The following is a 17208-nucleotide window of genomic DNA, read 5'->3' on the forward strand; positions in this document are numbered from 1 at the left end:
GAGCTTGTTCCCAGATGTAGCCCGCTTGATAAACAGCGCGTTCGCAATGTTCCAACATGGCTGCTCTGGTCGGTGGGATGATATCAAACTGTTTACCTTTCTTACAAACAGCTGCTTCGGGCATCATTCCCTCCAGTCATGACCAATACACACCACTTGTTCGGGTCGTGAAAGTGCCTTAACGACTCGTACGACTCTTACGAGTCGTGAAACAATTGTTCCACTAGTCACTTTGGTGCAAGCTGCGAAGTAGTTACATTTTCGTCGAATTACATGATGTTGCTTTTAAATTTTAGGGTGGATGTGGAAAAATGGATCTCATTAGGGAGACCTGTATCCAGTCCGTGTTTGTAAGGCAGAAGGGTCCGCAATCAGTGGTGAGTATTAGACAACCCTCCACGTGAGGCTCTCCAGCCATTTTATAGCAGTGGTTTTCAAGAAAAACAGAAAAGCACATTAAGTGTAAAATGATGGAGTTGCAAAACTAATGTTTTTAACGGAGATGATGTCATTCGGAGAATGTTAAAAGAGTGTGGTGGTGTCACTTTTACGAACAAAACATTGGATATTGATACTCCTGTCATTCTATTGACGTTTGAATTAGATTTTTTATTCGCATAGAGTAAATAGATTATTGACCTTGACAGAAAAGTAGCTGTTCTCGACAGGTGATGAATTATCTATGCTTAAAATCTTTACACGAAGTTTAAATATCGCGATAAAGCTGCATCATATTCTAATATGCAAACAATTAAAACCAGAAGAAATCTAGGAGCCACGAACCGCCATCTAATGTCCGGCCCCAGTCTTGTGCTGTACTTGGCACGGGGTCAGAGCTTCTTCCCAGATGTAGCCCACTTGATAAACAGCGCGTTTGCAATGTTCCAACATGGCTGCTCTGATCGATGGAATGAGATCAAAATGTTGACCTTTCTTACAAAAACAGCTGCTTCGAGCATCATTGATGGCAGTTTTGATACCGTCCTGTCGTAACAGCAAAACCACACAAGCGTTCCAGGGTCACGATGCTAACGTGAGGCTCTCCAGCCATTTTATGGCAGTGGTTTCCAAGAAAAGCGGTAAAGCAGATAAAGTGTCAAATGTTGGAGTTGCAAAACTAAATAAAAATGTTTTTAACGGAGATGATGTCATTCGGAGAATTAAAAGAGTGTGGTGGTACCACTGTTACGAACAAAACATTGGATATTGCTACTCCTGTCATTCTATTGACGTTTTAATTAGTTTTCTTATTCGCATAGAGTAAATACATTATTGACTTTGACAGAAAAGTTGCTGTTCTTGGCAGGTGATGAATTATCTCTTTTTAAAATCTTTACACGAAGTTTAAATATCGTGATAAAGCTGCATCATGTTCTGATATGCTAATAATTAAAACCAGAAGAAATCTAGGGGCCAAACTTTCCACTAATTTTGATGACTTCAAACATTAAAGGTTTTATATGCTGTTGAAGATCCTTACTTCTGTCATATTATTTGTTCTATTTCAACCTCTCTTGCTGAATCTTGTCACGTCCTTTATTGAATAAAAAAATCAAGGGTAAAGTTTGTCCCTCTGAGCTGATGTATTTAGATCTGAGGGGTTTAATCAACTTTAAGTGGAAGTCTTTGCGGTGTCCCTTTTTCCTTGCGTCAGTTTGAATATATCTGTTTTTAAAAGCGTTAAATGAGACACGAATCACAAGATCGGCAGTTGTCTTTTCCCGGTTAAACCTGAGGCGAACACGAATTTCTTCCTTTTCTAATCAAGCACAAACAATGAATGGCATCATTCCAAAGGTACTAATTCGATGAACAGTAAAGTTGTCGCACTGTTTCCTTCACTGCTCTCCTCACGTCTCTGATCTTCCAGCAGTAAAGAATTGGGTTTAATGACGAATTTAGGAAAACTAAAGTCGTGGTAAATTCGAACGCGAAAAAAACAGACGAAGATATACTTTGACCCCTCAATGACGTTGTTATAAGATATGGAAGATAGCAAAAAACTAATGTCAACTGCAGCCACAGTGCACTGGACACTGTCTTTCTGTATCGCACTACGTTCAGTGGAGTTGCTTGGCTTCGTTGTTCTTGAAAATTGTCCTGTACTAGAGTTTGATGATGGCGCAACTTAAAGAAAATCTTCGTGTAAGAGTAGATCGAAGTCAAAATAGCCAAAGCTTTCACTATATGGCCGTACCACAATGGTATGAGAGAATTCCAAAAGTTTAATGTTGAGGCGATCGTGGACACAACCCAAAAACTGATCACAACCGCGTGTGTTCGCTTCAGAGTTACAATTTGCCTGTATCTGAGTCCCAACAACAGGGCGAGAAGTCTGTCGACACTTATGGCAGCCAGTGTCAACAAAGACACTGTTGCTAAAATGTAGCCTACTATGAAAACAGACTTTAAGGCGTAACGACAAACTGTCCAACTTCCACTGACCGTGGCCATTAAATAGATAGCATACATAGGCTCTGAAACAAGGCCAACAAACAGATCGGTTGTTGCCAGGGATCGAAGCAAAAGTTTGGATGGTGGATGAAGAGAAGACGCCTTACGGAGAGCGACTAGGATCAGAGTGTTCCCCAGAAATGCTGCTATAGACATGAAAATATTCAACACGGAGAGAAATGTCAGCTGGATCAGTGTCCCATTAGATAAACTTGGGGAGCAAGTAAATTTTTCACCAGTTACGTTCTCTGCTTGTGCTGTCAAGTTTGTTGTCGCCATTCTTGTTCAATATTGATATAAATCAACCGCAGAGGATTTTCATATCTTTATGTATAGTAAACCTAGTTCCCAGGGTCTCGTAGACCCTGTCAACGAGGTTAGCCCTGCACTCTGTTCCAGGCTCTCTGTATACTGAGCGAAGACGAGGGCGGGCAAGGGCGAGCGTTTATTTTCCCAGTTTAATATGCCATTTCCGAGTTGCTGTGAACGTCATTATGAAAGCGAGCTAAGTGCAAAGCTTTTCATATCAAAAATTAGTTTCGTATTCACATGAATGAAAGCTAGTTTTCATAAGAACAATTTTGCATTTACTGGCTCGCTTTCATAATGTGGCTCAAAGCAACTCAGAAATGGCCTATTGTTTTCTGAGTTTAGGCGTTCGCTGCTATCACTGAGAGCCTTGGACAGGCTATGGTGCGATTGAAATTCATTCTAGGCCAATTTCGCTGTGCAGAAAGTATGTAGGCTGAAATACTACTGTCCATGCGGTGTGAATAGCATATGTTCTTTCAATTGGTTCCATAATGTCCATTGGGAATGAATTGATGTCGCTATGGTATGAATATGTTGGTAGATGTATCTTTTCAGGCATACTGGGAGAAAGAAAATCCGAGTTCATGTGCGAAATAGTTGCATATGCGAAATGTAATTAATACGATGGTGCATATTTATTGTCATACTACTCTGGCTAGTTACTTCAATTTCCTACTACACGAAGATTTTCTTCGGGATTCGTCATCAAGTCCAATACAAAGCGACGGGAAAACGAAGTGAAACAACTTCATTGAGTAAAGCGTGATAGAGAAAATTAGCCGTAAAGGGAGTTTATTTTTTTTCTCTTTAATTTTCCTTCCTATTAACACGTTTCTGTGGCTCTAAAATAAAATGCTACTGGCTTAACGGCACATTAAATCTTTCTTTTCTTCAAATCAATTCCTGAATACTGAATTAGCATTTAAATGTATCAACTCTAAATAAATTTAAATTCAGACAGCTGTTAGCTATTAAATGGAAACTAAAACCAAACGAAGTTTTGTGCCCGAAGTTGTACCTGAGAGAAAATTATATTTCTCTTGTGTGTGTTCTAAATTATGACATGCTGATCATAATCCCTCCACAAAAAGGAGCGATAGTGAACATAGAAGTTATCAGTTTGAGACCGATAATTAAAAAAAAAATTATTTAGATGGACCTATATCAAAAACATTATTAACATGACATTTTGTGAATTTAAATGGTTCTCCGGCACCATTTTTGATCGATGACAGTCGGACTGGATCGGTTTCCGAAATAGTCGATTTCGTAAGAAAGCGAATATTGTGGTGATGCGATTATGTGAGTCATGTTGTGTGGATTAGCTTGGATTACATCCGAGTAAATCTGGAAACTACATGTGACGTCATCCTAATAGCACTGGGAACAAATGTTGTATAGACGGTCGCCATCTTGCTTCTTCGTACGGACACGAGTTTCTTTTTTACAACTGAAAACTGTGCCTCTGGACGCCGTTGACTAGGATAAATCATCGCTTGATTATGAAGAACGCTGCAACTTGAAGATGGCAAATGAAAATTAACGCAAACAAATTTAAAGGCTTTTCGGTAACTTTAGAGTTAGTTAGTTTGTTAAATTTTGAATCATTTTATTGAGGGAATAATCACCTGCGGATAAGTTAAGCAATAAGCTGTGGTTTGTGGCGCGGCACATTATGGTTAACAATTAGTCAAAAGGATATGAACATCGTTATGTTGTATGAAGTGAAAACATGAAAATCAGCAAATAATTAATTATTAGAAATTAATATATAAATTCAAGACTAAACAGTCTTTTAAAAAGTAGCAGAACCGCATGTCACAAATCTAATTAAATGGTCGGATGACAAAGGATAATAGTTGTATACCACGTAAATTGAAACTGCATCTTATAAATGAAAGTTTTCCTCCTATGGAGTGAATTTGTCAAATATTTAAAACTGGCTCAGATTAATTATTATGCAAAAGCTTGGTATTACATCTGGTTTTCTACTTTGTGTTTTGTTTTGGTTCTATTTTGCTTTTTCGATCCAACAGCCTCTAATAATTTACAAAGCACACAAAAACTAAACGAAATACAGCTTTCTTAGAGATATTTTTCAGTCACAAAATGTTGACATTTTCATTACTAAGCAAAATGCAAGTTTCATATTGAATCGCAGGTTCAAGTCCCGAGAAGAGAAGAGCTTAATTATGACTTCATAGGTGAAGGGAAAATTAAAATTTCCTCCGATTTAAAAATTTAACTTCCATCCGTCAGGAAAGCCGTCGTTAAAGGAAAGCAAAAAATTACTTCGCTGCTCACCAACTTTAGTGGCATTTTCGTTTGTGCAAAGGTGTTGCGGTATTTATAACATAGAGAACAAAATTACTGAATGCTGATTGGTCGAGACAGAGGGCAGTTTTTGTTAATTTTCGCTCTACGGAGGGCAAAATTACTTTCAAATGATTGGCCCGCAAGTTGCTTAGCAACGGCTGGCAGGCAAAATTACCGCAAAAAATATTTTTAAACAATGGCGTCTCGTTGCGAGAAAGTTGACGATGAATTTACTAAAGAACTAGAAAACGAAAACACAAAGAAGGACGCAGAGTATTGGAAAAACGTTTTCAAAAAGTGGACGTAGTACGACTGAAAGAAATGTGAATGCAAATCTAGAAGAGAATGTGTGCGATACCCTCGACCAAACGCTCTGAGTGTTTTATGCCGAGTTGCGAACGGAAAACGGGAATGACTACGAACCGGATTCCCTCAAAGTGATGCAGGCGGCGATAAGAAGGAAATTTAAAGTCAAAGTCGTACCCAAAATCCATTATCCGAGATAGAGAGTTCATTAACTCCAGAAAAGTACTAAAAAGGAAGGCAGGAAAACTTAGAGAGCAAGGAAAAGGAAAGCGACCGAATCGATCGAAAAGTTTGACCAAACAAGAGGAAGAGGTCCTATAGCAGAACGGAAAACGAGGGCAATTTCTGCAACTCCTGAAAACACGCATGATATTAATCCTTAATTTTACTCGGCCTCACGCGATTGCCTATACAAATTGAAACGCAACTTTCATCTTTGGCTTTTCTTAAAGACGTTCAGTCTCGAATTTGTATATTTAAATTCCTGATAAGTAATCATTTGTTGATTTTACTGTTTTCATTTCACTCAGAAACAATTTTTAGTTAGAATTGAAGAAGGAAACGTTACAGCCTTCACTTGTGTTTCTCAAAATTTACTTTCTGTATAACCTGATTGTAGACAGTTTCAAAACGAATGCTTCTTGTTTTAGACCCGTGGATTTATTTAATACAACAGAAAGGTGTTCATATGTTTCTTCCTAATTTGTCGCGCTGCAAACCGCAGTTTATTGCCTAACTTATCCGCAGGTGATTGTTTCCTCGACAAACAGTTCAAAATTCAACAACAACAACAAAAAATATTAACTCTGAAGTTGTCTGCGTTAATTTTCATTTGCAATCTTGCAGTATTTTAGTGGTTCCCTTAACTTTATCTTAGTTTGTTATTTGCATATGAGGTTCTCTGATAACTTCTTTTTATTACCGCCAACATGAAGGATATTTATTTAAGCGGATCGACTTTCCACCTGTTAGGAGATTGTCTTCCCAACAAAAACGCGCTCATGAAAGTTTGCATTTCCTTGAGGAAAATCCTGGGAAATAGCAATCATGATAAAACTAGTGTCACCATGCCATGTTCGTATGAATTAATTCCAGAATTGACAATACAGTCTACCTAAAACTGAAAAGCAATGACAGTGCATTCTATCTGCATAATTTTGTACAGCGGGATTTGATAAACAGGAACCTATTATCAGGGTATGAATTTCTTTCGATCACACATAGTTACACGATAGCCAGTTACCTCAAATAGTGGCAAAAGGGGTGAAATCAGATAGCGAACAGGAAACTAGAAGCGAAACCGCTCGCCCGCTTCTTCGCGTTTTTTGGCATACCAAGATCCTGCAACAGGCTCACAGCGAGAAGCGAAAAGCGGCTCTACGATTAGTGAATATTGCTGTTCAATGGCACAAGCAAATATGACAGCAGAAGCGGGTAACGTAACTAAAGAAGAAGTGCATTGCTCGCCAGGTTTATCCAGTGGAATACAGATCCAATTGGCAATTTTTTTCGTGTTGAATATTTTCATGTCTATAACAGCATTTCTTGGGAACACTCTGATCCTAGTCGCTCTCCATAAGGAGTCTTCTCTTCATCCGCCTTCCAAACTTTTGCTTCGTTCCTTGGCAACAACCGACCTCTTTGTTGGCCTTGTTTCAGAGCCTATGTATGCTATCTATTTAATAGCCACGATCAGAGGAAGTTGGACAGTTTGTCGTTACGCCTTAAGTTCTCTTTTCATAGCAGGCTACATTTTAGCTGCAGTGTCATTGTTGACACTGGCAGCCATAAGCGTGGACAGACTTTTCGCTCTGTTGTTGGGCCTCAGATACAGACAAGTTGTGACTTTAAAGCGAACATATGCGGTTGTGATCTGTTTTTGGGTTGTGTCAATAATCGCCTCAACCTTACACTTTTGGAATTCTCTCATACCATTGTGGTACGGCCAAATAGTAACAGCTTTGGGTCTTTTGACCTCGATATGCTCTTACACGAAGATTTTCTTTAAGTTGCGCCAACATCAAACTGCTGTACAAGACAACGTTCAAGAACAACAAACCCAGCCAACCCCACTGAGCGTAGCACGATACAAGAAGACAGTGTCTAGTGCACTGTGGCTGCAGTTAACACTAGTTTTTTGCTATCTTCCGTATGGTATAGCAGCTCAACTTAGGTCTCAAGGTAATCTATCTGCATCTGTTTTTTTCGCAATCGAATTTACTACGACTTTAGTGTTTCTGAACTCGTCACTAAACCCAATTCTTTATTGCTGGAAGATCAGAGACGTGAGACAAGCAGTGAAGGATACACTCAGACAACTTTCCTGTTCGTCAGTTTTTGGAGTAAATTAGAAAAGGAAGAAATACGTCGTCAAACTCGCTTGAACTGACGGAAGACAACTGCAAATGACCTGCGCCTAAACATAAATACTCAAACCGCTGGAAAGAGAAAGAGGCATAGCCTGTGAAGGAAAGCTTTTGAGGTTGAGTAAACGTTTCAAGTTTAAATCCATTAGTTCAAACAAAGCTGCCTCTTGATTATGTTTTTAAAGGACAAAAGGCGCTTGAATGGCACAAATATTATGGCAGAAGGGTGTCACAAATTTATTACAAACTTCAACAGCCTGAAAACCCATAAAAGTATGGTAAAATTAGGCTCTTCGGGTGATTAGCGTTCTCAGAATTAATTCCCTCACCAATGTTTTCTTCTGCTTTTATTTGGAAATTATAAGACGACTGCAACGTGATTAGAATATTTTAAACTTCCTGTAAGATATTTAACAGCAGAAAATTCAAACAGACCATATTAGCATCAGGGCTGTTAAATGAACACCTGCCGAAAACCTAACCTGCCAGCTCGACAAAGACAATAACTCATTTGTCAAACTTTGAATTCGAAACTAATTTAAACATCGATAAAATGACAGGAGCAGCAATTTATCAACAGCTTCTTCAGTGGTCTGTTCCAGCTCACTCGTTTGCCATAAATAAAGAGATAACTCGTTATCTTTATTTTAAGTGTCGAAGTTCTTAGCACTGCAGTGCTAATTGGGGACAGTATAAATCGGCGAAATAATTATACAAACTGAACATAACATTTGTTAAAAATCCCAACTGGTGGGAAGCAAACCAATTGGCTATTTCATACCCAGCTTTAAGCAACTCAGATGTGTTAAGCAGTGTCGATAATTTACTGAAAATTTACATTTCTTCAATCTCTCTTCGTGTATAAAAAAAGCACTTTTTTAAGAATTGGGTCTACTGTTTTCAAAAGGTCACCTGCTTGTCAACTAAGAAAAATAATGTATATATTTAGCCAAGCCTAAAAGTGGAGCTCCACATTATTTATGTACATGCTACTCTGCTTATTGTATAAACGTAATAACGTTACAAATTCTTCATCCTGTCTTGAGTTATATATATCTTAAGTGCATATAAAGCAAACTTTTTACCCGTCAGCGGAAAATGTTTTGAACCATAAGCTGTTCTTGTTGATCGTGCGAAATCACATTGCGGAATTCCGATGATGTTCGAGACCATAAAACACTTATGGATGAAAAAATTACGTTCTTTCAAATATTTCTCCTGTGGAAACTATTAATGCATTTGTGTAACGTTTGAAATGCGTACAATGAAGAACATTTGGCGACCAAGTAATGTTTACGCGCGTGGAACTTGGCCGCTTGGATAAAAATAAAATTTTTGTGTCAAAATTTATTACTCTGTAAATATTCCTCGTACAGAAATATTTATAGTCTCATAATAAGCGTTACAAGAAAAGAAATAAAGGAAAAATAATGTTTGGTTATGGTTCGCGCTATTTGAACGTTTACTTTAAAATTAGGGCGTACTGTTTACAAATATGCGCTGGGAATGAATTACACAAGTCGAGCACAAAATCTTCAAAACAATTAATGACTCTAGGAAAATTTCTCCTAGAGAAATAATATTAGTCTCTAACTAAAATTCAAGAAAAAAAAACAGGCAAAATTAACGTTTGATTTATTTTGCGATAATGTCGTCTCAAAATGAGGGGTTTTGATTGGCTCAAAAACTGTCATGTAAGCATGACAGCACAGCACTTAAATGGGTGCGGCGCCCACAGATCAAAATTCTACTTCTGTGAATGAACATGCGACGTTGGATGGTGTTGTTTATTTCTTTTCATTTGAGTTTACAAAGCTTCGGAAACTGTTCAAGGACCACTTATAATAATTTTTTGTGGTGAACATGTACCATGGTACAGCGGATACAACGTTTTTCTTGAAGGTAAGCGAAAAAGAGTGATTATAAATTCGATGAAGAGAAATTTACTTAAAAGACTTTCTTAAGTGTGAAAGCGGCCAAGGTAAATAACAATGAGCTTAAATTCCAATAAATTATGGCATTTTCAAAGCAAATGGATCTGTTTCTTTTCTGATGTCTCTTATCTCTAGAAAAAATTGCTCCAAGAGCGCTGCTGCGTTTTCTTTAATGGCTCAGGTTTGTCAATTTGATCTTCTTGTCGTAGCGCCGAACGGCAGACTCGGTAATTTTTACAGTATTCTTCGCCGTTTGGTTTCTTTTAAATTTTTAAATCTCCACGGCATCTAAGCTAGGATAACAATGCTCTGTTTTCGTTTTTAGGAACTAGTTTGGTTGCCCTTTTTATTCTTGCTTCTGGTTGTGAGGTTTATTCATCACTGTTTTCATGTTGTTGTTCTTATCTCGTCGGTAACAAAATTTTGATAAAATTTGCTGGTAAAATGTTTAAACCTACTAGCTCGTCTATTTCTCTTACAGGAATAATTCTAGTCTGTAAGTAAACGTTAACAAACGGAAAATACAGGAAAAATAATGTTTGGTTGTGGTCCGAAATATTTCAGTGAGCGCTTTAGAGCATTTATACAAAGCTTATGCGCTGCGAATGGGGAATGAATTAGAGAAGCCCAACACAAAATGTTCAAAACAATTCATAACTTTGTGAATATTTCTCTCACGGTAATAACTTTAGTCTCTAAGTAAACATTAACAAACGTAGAATACAGGAATAATAATGTTTGGTTGTGGCCCGAAATGTTTCAGTGAGCGCTTTAAATTAGAGCGTGTTTACAAAACTTATGCGCTGTGAATTTGTGAATTTGTTTGTCGCTCTCGGGTTTCAAATTTGCTTATTAGTCGCCTGCTTTCTCGACATATGTAGTTTGACAACATATTCAACGAAAACAAGAAATTAGTGCTCTTCAAAATTCTCGTTTGTTTTCCTTAAAGAAGTAAGCCATCCCACTTCCCGCTGAAAAAACGCGGGTTGCCGCACAGGTTGAGTATGGCATTTCACAATAGCTTACATAGAGGGGCGGACGTACGACGGACGGTCGGACAGTAACGTCATAAGCAAAATTGTTCGCTTTCATAGGTATACCAAAATCTCTTATCAATGGGGCTCCGCGCGCACGCCTCCGGCGCGCGGAGCTCCGCTATAAAAATTCCATGTCTCGTTCAGTTTTGATTCAATTAAAGGAAAACACCTCTCGAGGATTAGTGCTTGATTCGAAAAAGCAGCAAAGGGTTTGTAAAATTTTTGGCTGCTTTGATGCAACGCTTACTCATCAGAACTTATTGAAAACAGTAACTTTTCTTTCGCCTTGAAACTATACCAATGACAAAGACATTAAAATGTCGTTTTGTAACTGTCTGCTCTTCAGTTGGTTTAAAAGGAACTGTACTGGTTTACATTTTTCACTTTAATAAAGAGTCTGCTGTTAAAAGCGCCACTCTTGAGCTCGTGCTTCTTCAAGTAAATGAGGTGAATTGTCGTTTTTCTTTTCCCTAGGGGAGCAAGAGCTTGCACACATTTGCCTTTCGATATACACTACGGTAGCGATATACACTACGGCAGCTACATTTGGCATGAGTACAAACCTGGATCAAGACTTCAGTTCCCATATCCTTATCATAAACGGGGAAATACTGCATTTATCGGCGTGGCGTCCTTGCTTCGATTCCCAATGGATCACTTAATATATTCATCTTGTTTTAGGACCCGTTTAAACACGGAGCGATCCTATAAGACCAGGCTGAACAGTTCAGACTGTCAATCAAAAATCCCAAACGCGCGTATCGGATTGGTTGATTACCAAAGGTCTTATTTTAGCACGTTCAAGTTCCCGCAACTTCGATTCGAAAGGACGTGACGAGTTGGCGGAAAAGCTGTGTTAGTTCGAATCATTTTGTTCAAAATCAATCCAACGAATATGGCTACAGGAGAAGAATTTAGAAAGTTAAGTTATCCATCTATTTTGAGATCGGAAATTCATTTATCGGCTGCTAAAATCTTATCCTTTCGAGATATTTCCGAAATGATTAGAATAAAGTTCGTAAACAAATTCTGTCTCGAAATACGTTCTTCTTCTGAAACCGGCTTCCGAGAAGGAATCGCTTCGATCCTTTGTGTCGTTTAGTGGGGGAGAGCTAAGTAAAGACACAAAGTCGCGGAAGCGAAGCCTAGAAGAAACAACGGAGCGGGCAACGGAGGAAAAAAGTGAAGTGTCTCAAGCGGCGAGCGATCGCACGCAAGACAACGGAGCTGGTAATCTTTTGGAAGTCGGCCTCTCTATTGCTTACTGTATAAACTTAGAATATATTTAGTACTGGCTAATTTTAACACTGATGTGAGAGCCATTGCCATTATCATTTCATCCATAAGATACGTGAGAGCAACATCAGGTCGTGTTTTGTTTTATAGATCTTTGGTGATTTTTCGAATTAGCAAATTATGCAAATATGCATGATCAGGTACGAAATGTGTTTAGATGTTTTTATTTTTGACTTGTGCATAGAAGTTTAGAATTTATTACTGCCACTTCCAGCGGATTAGTAGAGTTAGTTTTCACGTACGTGATCGATAGATACACAAGCGGTAATGAACTTGAACCCGACATGACGACTCGAGCGGCCGTTTAGCGGAAAACATCTGCCAAATTTTGAAAATCCCGCCAGTTTTTGCGAACAACACAGACTCCTTTTGGTTATCGGCATGTTCAGATGGAGGGATACAGATGTCCAGTTCGTCGCAGGCTTCAGTTTATAATGGTTTCGATCTTTGTACTGTGAATTTGGTAGAAGGATTTCGAATTTCGAGGTAAGTTTCGCATAATCTTTCGATTGCGGCAACGAAACTTGATAATTTCCGTTATTATCGTTAATCTCGCTAATTTCTGGTGTTTTACGAGATATATAGTTGGCGTTTAGCTTATTTTTATTGATAAATCGATTCCCTCTTCGATTTTACAAACGATAGTTCTTCTCTCTTTTTCTTCGATCGTTACCGACGCCATCCACCATTATACTGACCCGTTTGGAAGCCAACAAAGCGCTTCAAAGGGGGCGTGTCCTTCCCTTTTATAGGATCGCTCCGTGTTTAAGGTACCTCGATACGCGACCGGAATTCTCGCCGAGGTTTTCGGTATACAATGAGCAGATCTCGCAGTGTTTGATCGTTCAATGTGGTCTCACGAACTCTTTATCGGCAAATTTTAAGCGCTTTGGCGATTTTTTGAAGCTGTTAAGGAACTGAGTGGTTACAACTACTATACTCGAACAGGACCCACCACACCACAAAATAGATGGTGATTTCTACCTGCACCCCCTTCCTCAACCTCAAAAGATGGTGTCCTTATTGCAGGGCCACCTCTCTATCTTGCAGTAAAATATGACAGCCCAGCAATGGTAACGAATTAAACTCGAAACGAAAGCCTCGTCTGATCAATACATTTTCACAAGAGAACGAAAATTTTATTTTGAGTTTATACAACGGCTGTTTTTGTTTACCATTTCTGTGCAGTGAGCACACTTTCTAAACAGAGAATCTCTTGGCTTCAGCCTTTTAAAAAAGTCAAAGAATGACGGTCAGGTAAAGAAACTTTACCATTCTGAGTGAGGCAGGAAAATTTCACACATCTGTTTGAAACTCTAAACAGGACCAGCCTTACAAGGTTTCAGGGTCCCAAATGGGTTTAGGACTCCAGGAACCTTGGGCCCTGGGCTGAAAATGCAGAGCTCCACTGAAGACACAAACCTCGAGGCTTTAGGGCGCTATGGCTTTATTCTAGGGCTCCATTTAGCAAGAAGCAGGGTTTTTCTCCGGTTCGGTCCAAGGCTTTGGGATCAGGTTTCAAAGATCTTCCTTTTGAAACCCTGAACATTCAAAACGTTGATCAAACAATTAACATCCTTATTACACGATCCTCGCCATTATGATTTCTCTGACTTGTTTCCTTGACTATTTTTCTTCTGTTTATGTTTGTACAATAGAGAAAATAATATCGGAATTTATGCCAATACTTCAAACTAGTGAATAACTTGTTAGTTGAGTTTGCATAGGAAAACAATAAAAACGTTAAAAAATTTGGCAGAGGCAAACCGGCCACCCGCTATCTGTATTGGTAATTATCATGTTCCACCAACTCACTTTATGGTCAAGGCCAAATAAATAGAAAGTCTCACTTTGTTTTTCAAACATCAATTGAAACACCGACATTGGTTAATCATTCGAGAGATGAATTGTCACGATTTTTCAATCTTACTTCTTATACCATTCTTATGATAAATTCAGTTTCAAATTTATCATATTTAAAGAAGTAAATGTAACTTGACTCCTGTTTCCTCGAAACTTAATAGCATGTGGCAGTAAATGAATCTTTTTTCCCTGTTTGTCGGTATAGCGAGTTTTCCACAAGAACAGTTTCGTAGACCTATACTCATGGATGTAGCAAACTTCACTAAAGACGGAAAGCACAAAACAATTGAACAACTGTTTTGCTCAGCAGATTTAGCCAAAGGAATACACAGCCAGATGATATTCTTTTCGACTTTAAATACGTTTCTATCAGTAATTGCGTTCCTGGGAAACACTCTGATCCTAGTCGCCCTTCACAAAGGGTCTTCACTTCATGCGCCTTCCAAACTCTTGCTTCGTTGTCTGGCAATGACTGATCTCTGTGTTGGTCTTATCTCGGAACCCCTCAATGTTACCTTTATCATGTCTTTGGTAAACGAACGTTTGGATATTTGCTGTCATGTGGAAAACGCAAGTCTCACAGCAGGCTTTATATTGTGTTCTGTGTCTTTGTTGACACTGACTGCCATAAGTGTGGATAGACTTCTCGCCCTGTTGTTGGGCAGATACAGACAAATCGTAACTGTAAAAATAGAGTTAAGTATGTAGATGACGCCACAGTTATGGAATTTGTTCCCAGGCTTTCTCCTTCATATTTGAATTTGACTGTTTCGGATATTTACTCGTTTGCTTCCTCTAGGGGAATGGTTCTTAACGGTAAAAAATGCAAGGAAATGTGCATTAGCTTTTTGCAGTATTGCCCGTTTCCCCCAGCCCCTCTACTGGTTGGTAGCTCTCTGATAGAAAAGGTTTCCTGTTACAAGCTGTTAGGGGTTCACCTGTCCGATAACTTAACATGGAACGAGCATGTCAATCATATTGTAAAGAAAGGGAGTAAGCGGCTATATGCAATATGCGCCCTTAAGAAGTTCGGACTTACTGATAGGCAGCTCGTTCTTGTCTATTGTAGTATCATCAGGTCTGTTTTAGAGTATGCGAGTCCCGTTTGGGCTGGCCTCACGCAATACTTAAGTGATCAAATTGAGTCAATACAAAAGAGGACGCTAAAAATTATTTTTCCTTCTCTGTGCTATGAGGACGCGCTTAAGAAGTCAGGCTTAATCTTGCTGTGCCAGAGGAGGGAGGATGCGTGTATAACATTTCTCAAGCGAAGTTACTCCTCTTCCGACCTGCTACGAAGCTTACTGCCGAGAGTTGCGAACACAAGACCGTATGCCCTTAGAACAGGAGAATCTGTTTTTGTGGCTGCCTCCGCAAGAACTAACAGATTTGTAAATTTTTGCACCATCAAATACCAGAATCTTGTTTAAAATAGCGAAATGTCATATGTATTAACATTAACAGTTATATTTATGTGTCCGATATATTTGTACGTAATTATGTTAATGACCCGCCTTGTAATTCAGCTTATGCTGCAAAAAGGTTGAATAAACGATCATTATTATTATTATTATTATTATTATTATTATTATTATTATTATTATTATTATTATTATTATTATAACTCTAAAGCGAACATATGTAATTGTAGTTACCATATGGATAGTGGCATTGTTAATGCAGCAATGTCCTTCACCTTATTACCTCATGGTGTCATAAAATAGGTTTAGTTTTGTGTCTAGTAACCTCAGACTTCCTTTACACCAAGATTTTCATGACAGTGCGTTGTCATCAAACTCAAGTTCACCAAGGTAACGTTCACGACCAACAACCAAATCAAGCGGCAATTCCTGTGAACATAGCGCGATACAGAAAGACAGCGTCCACTGCACTGTGGCTGCAGTTGACGTTAGTTGTTTGTTATCTTCAATTTGGTATAGTGGACGCCACGACGACCATTAGTGAGATTTCTTCGTCTGTTTTACTCGTCAGAGAGTTTACAGTAAGCCTAGTCTACTTTAATTCATCATTAAACCCAATTCTTTACTGTTGGAAGATAGAAGAAGTGAGGCAGGCAGTAAAAGAGACAGTCAGACAACTTTGCTGTTTATCATAGCCATTAATTACTTTCAACTGACGAAGTTGTACTGACCATGGGCTATAGGAAAAATGTCGTTCGACTTGTCAAGTTTAAAGTTTCTCAAATAAAGTCAAATTAAACTCACAGTGAAGTAATATTGTGTCTTCTATTTAGTATCGAATTAATTCTTTAGAATTTATTACGGTTGTAATAAGCATCGACTGACTTTTGGGGTGAGGCATACGGCAGACAACACTTCGGACAACTAAACTTTCAACAATTTTAAAACGAGTTACATGCTAGGAAAAACAAGGACTGTGTTGATGTTTTGAAAGATGCACTTACAACGTTCTTGAAGGACAATTAACAAAGACATTTGACAATCCACAGGTGAATTAATATCTACATATATACGGCTTCATTGTTTCAACTTGTCTGCATTGGAGCTTCAACAACGAGGTGGTAAGTCACCCCATGCTGATTGCCTTAGTAGTTGAGTCACCTAATAACTTTACGGTGTGGCTATACTGGTATAATTCTGTTTCTAGTTACCTCAATCTTAACTTTCAAAAAACCTTTTTCACAACTCAGTCTTATCATCAAACCATTTGCCATGGCGGTGGATGCCTTGATGACTCTTTTCTTCCGTTTTCCTCGCAAAGAAGTTTACAGCAGCGATGGTCAAGAGTGAGCGAAGGCTCTTTCCCAAAAGTTTACATTTCGCCGTCCGAAAGCTTCTCCTTTCACACTTAGTTCGAAGGAGTTCACAGATAAAGCCAAAAGCTATTCCATGTAATACCTTATGACCCAAAGAAAGTTCACTGTTCCAGAACGTAACTCAACAAAGCAAAGACCATTCTTATTGATTGAAACGTCCTTGCACAAATCTTCCCACCCAAAATAAGAGCCATGGGAAGGGTCCAAGATACTTTGCGTGCTTCTTAAATTCACCTCCAAGCTTCAATTCTTCGATCCGAAAGTCAAAAGAGCGCGCCTGGGTATAAGGCAGGCATATTGGCCTTGCTCTGCCAACCGTTTCCATACAAAGATCGCCATCAAAACTCACTCTTAAAACGTCAGCAGTCTCAAACTTCCCCATTTTACTCATCTTGTCATAGTCTTTGCACGTCTGTAATCTTTTAAAGTTATAGCCCCTAATATAACATTTTTAAAAGTGAAGGTAAGTCATGTGACCACCAGCTTCAAAGGGCCTAGCGAGGGTAAAAGTAGCAGCTCACGAACCC

The 17208-nt window shown here is 38.7% G+C and overlaps 3 protein-coding genes across 3 annotated transcripts; 2 read left to right on the top strand and 1 right to left on the bottom strand.

The window, feature by feature from the left end:
* Positions 1-1644: 1644 nt before the first annotated feature.
* On the bottom strand, positions 1645-2733 carry LOC146487326 (histamine H2 receptor-like). The gene has a single exon (XM_085085628.1). The coding sequence runs from the start codon at positions 2731-2733 to the stop codon at positions 1801-1803; it is 933 nt and encodes a 310-aa protein (XP_084941754.1). The 3' UTR covers positions 1645-1800.
* A 3824-nt stretch (positions 2734-6557) lies between these two features.
* Positions 6558-7902, top strand: LOC146487327 (putative G-protein coupled receptor 45). The gene has a single exon (XM_085085640.1). It carries the CDS (start codon positions 6792-6794, stop codon positions 7737-7739), a length of 948 nt encoding a protein of 315 aa, XP_084941766.1. The 5' UTR covers positions 6558-6791; the 3' UTR covers positions 7740-7902.
* A 5321-nt stretch (positions 7903-13223) lies between these two features.
* Positions 13224-16017, top strand: LOC146487328 (uncharacterized). The gene is made up of 2 exons (XM_085085128.1): positions 13224-14584; positions 15609-16017. Exons 1-2 carry the CDS (start codon positions 14059-14061, stop codon positions 15998-16000), a joined length of 918 nt encoding a protein of 305 aa, XP_084941254.1. The 5' UTR covers positions 13224-14058; the 3' UTR covers positions 16001-16017.
* Positions 16018-17208: the final 1191 nt, after the last annotated feature.

This window comes from Pavona decussata, unplaced genomic scaffold (assembly GCF_977016875.1).
Source record: "Pavona decussata unplaced genomic scaffold, jaPavDecu1.1 SCAFFOLD_16, whole genome shotgun sequence".
NCBI classification, from domain to species: domain Eukaryota; kingdom Metazoa; phylum Cnidaria; class Anthozoa; order Scleractinia; family Agariciidae; genus Pavona; species Pavona decussata.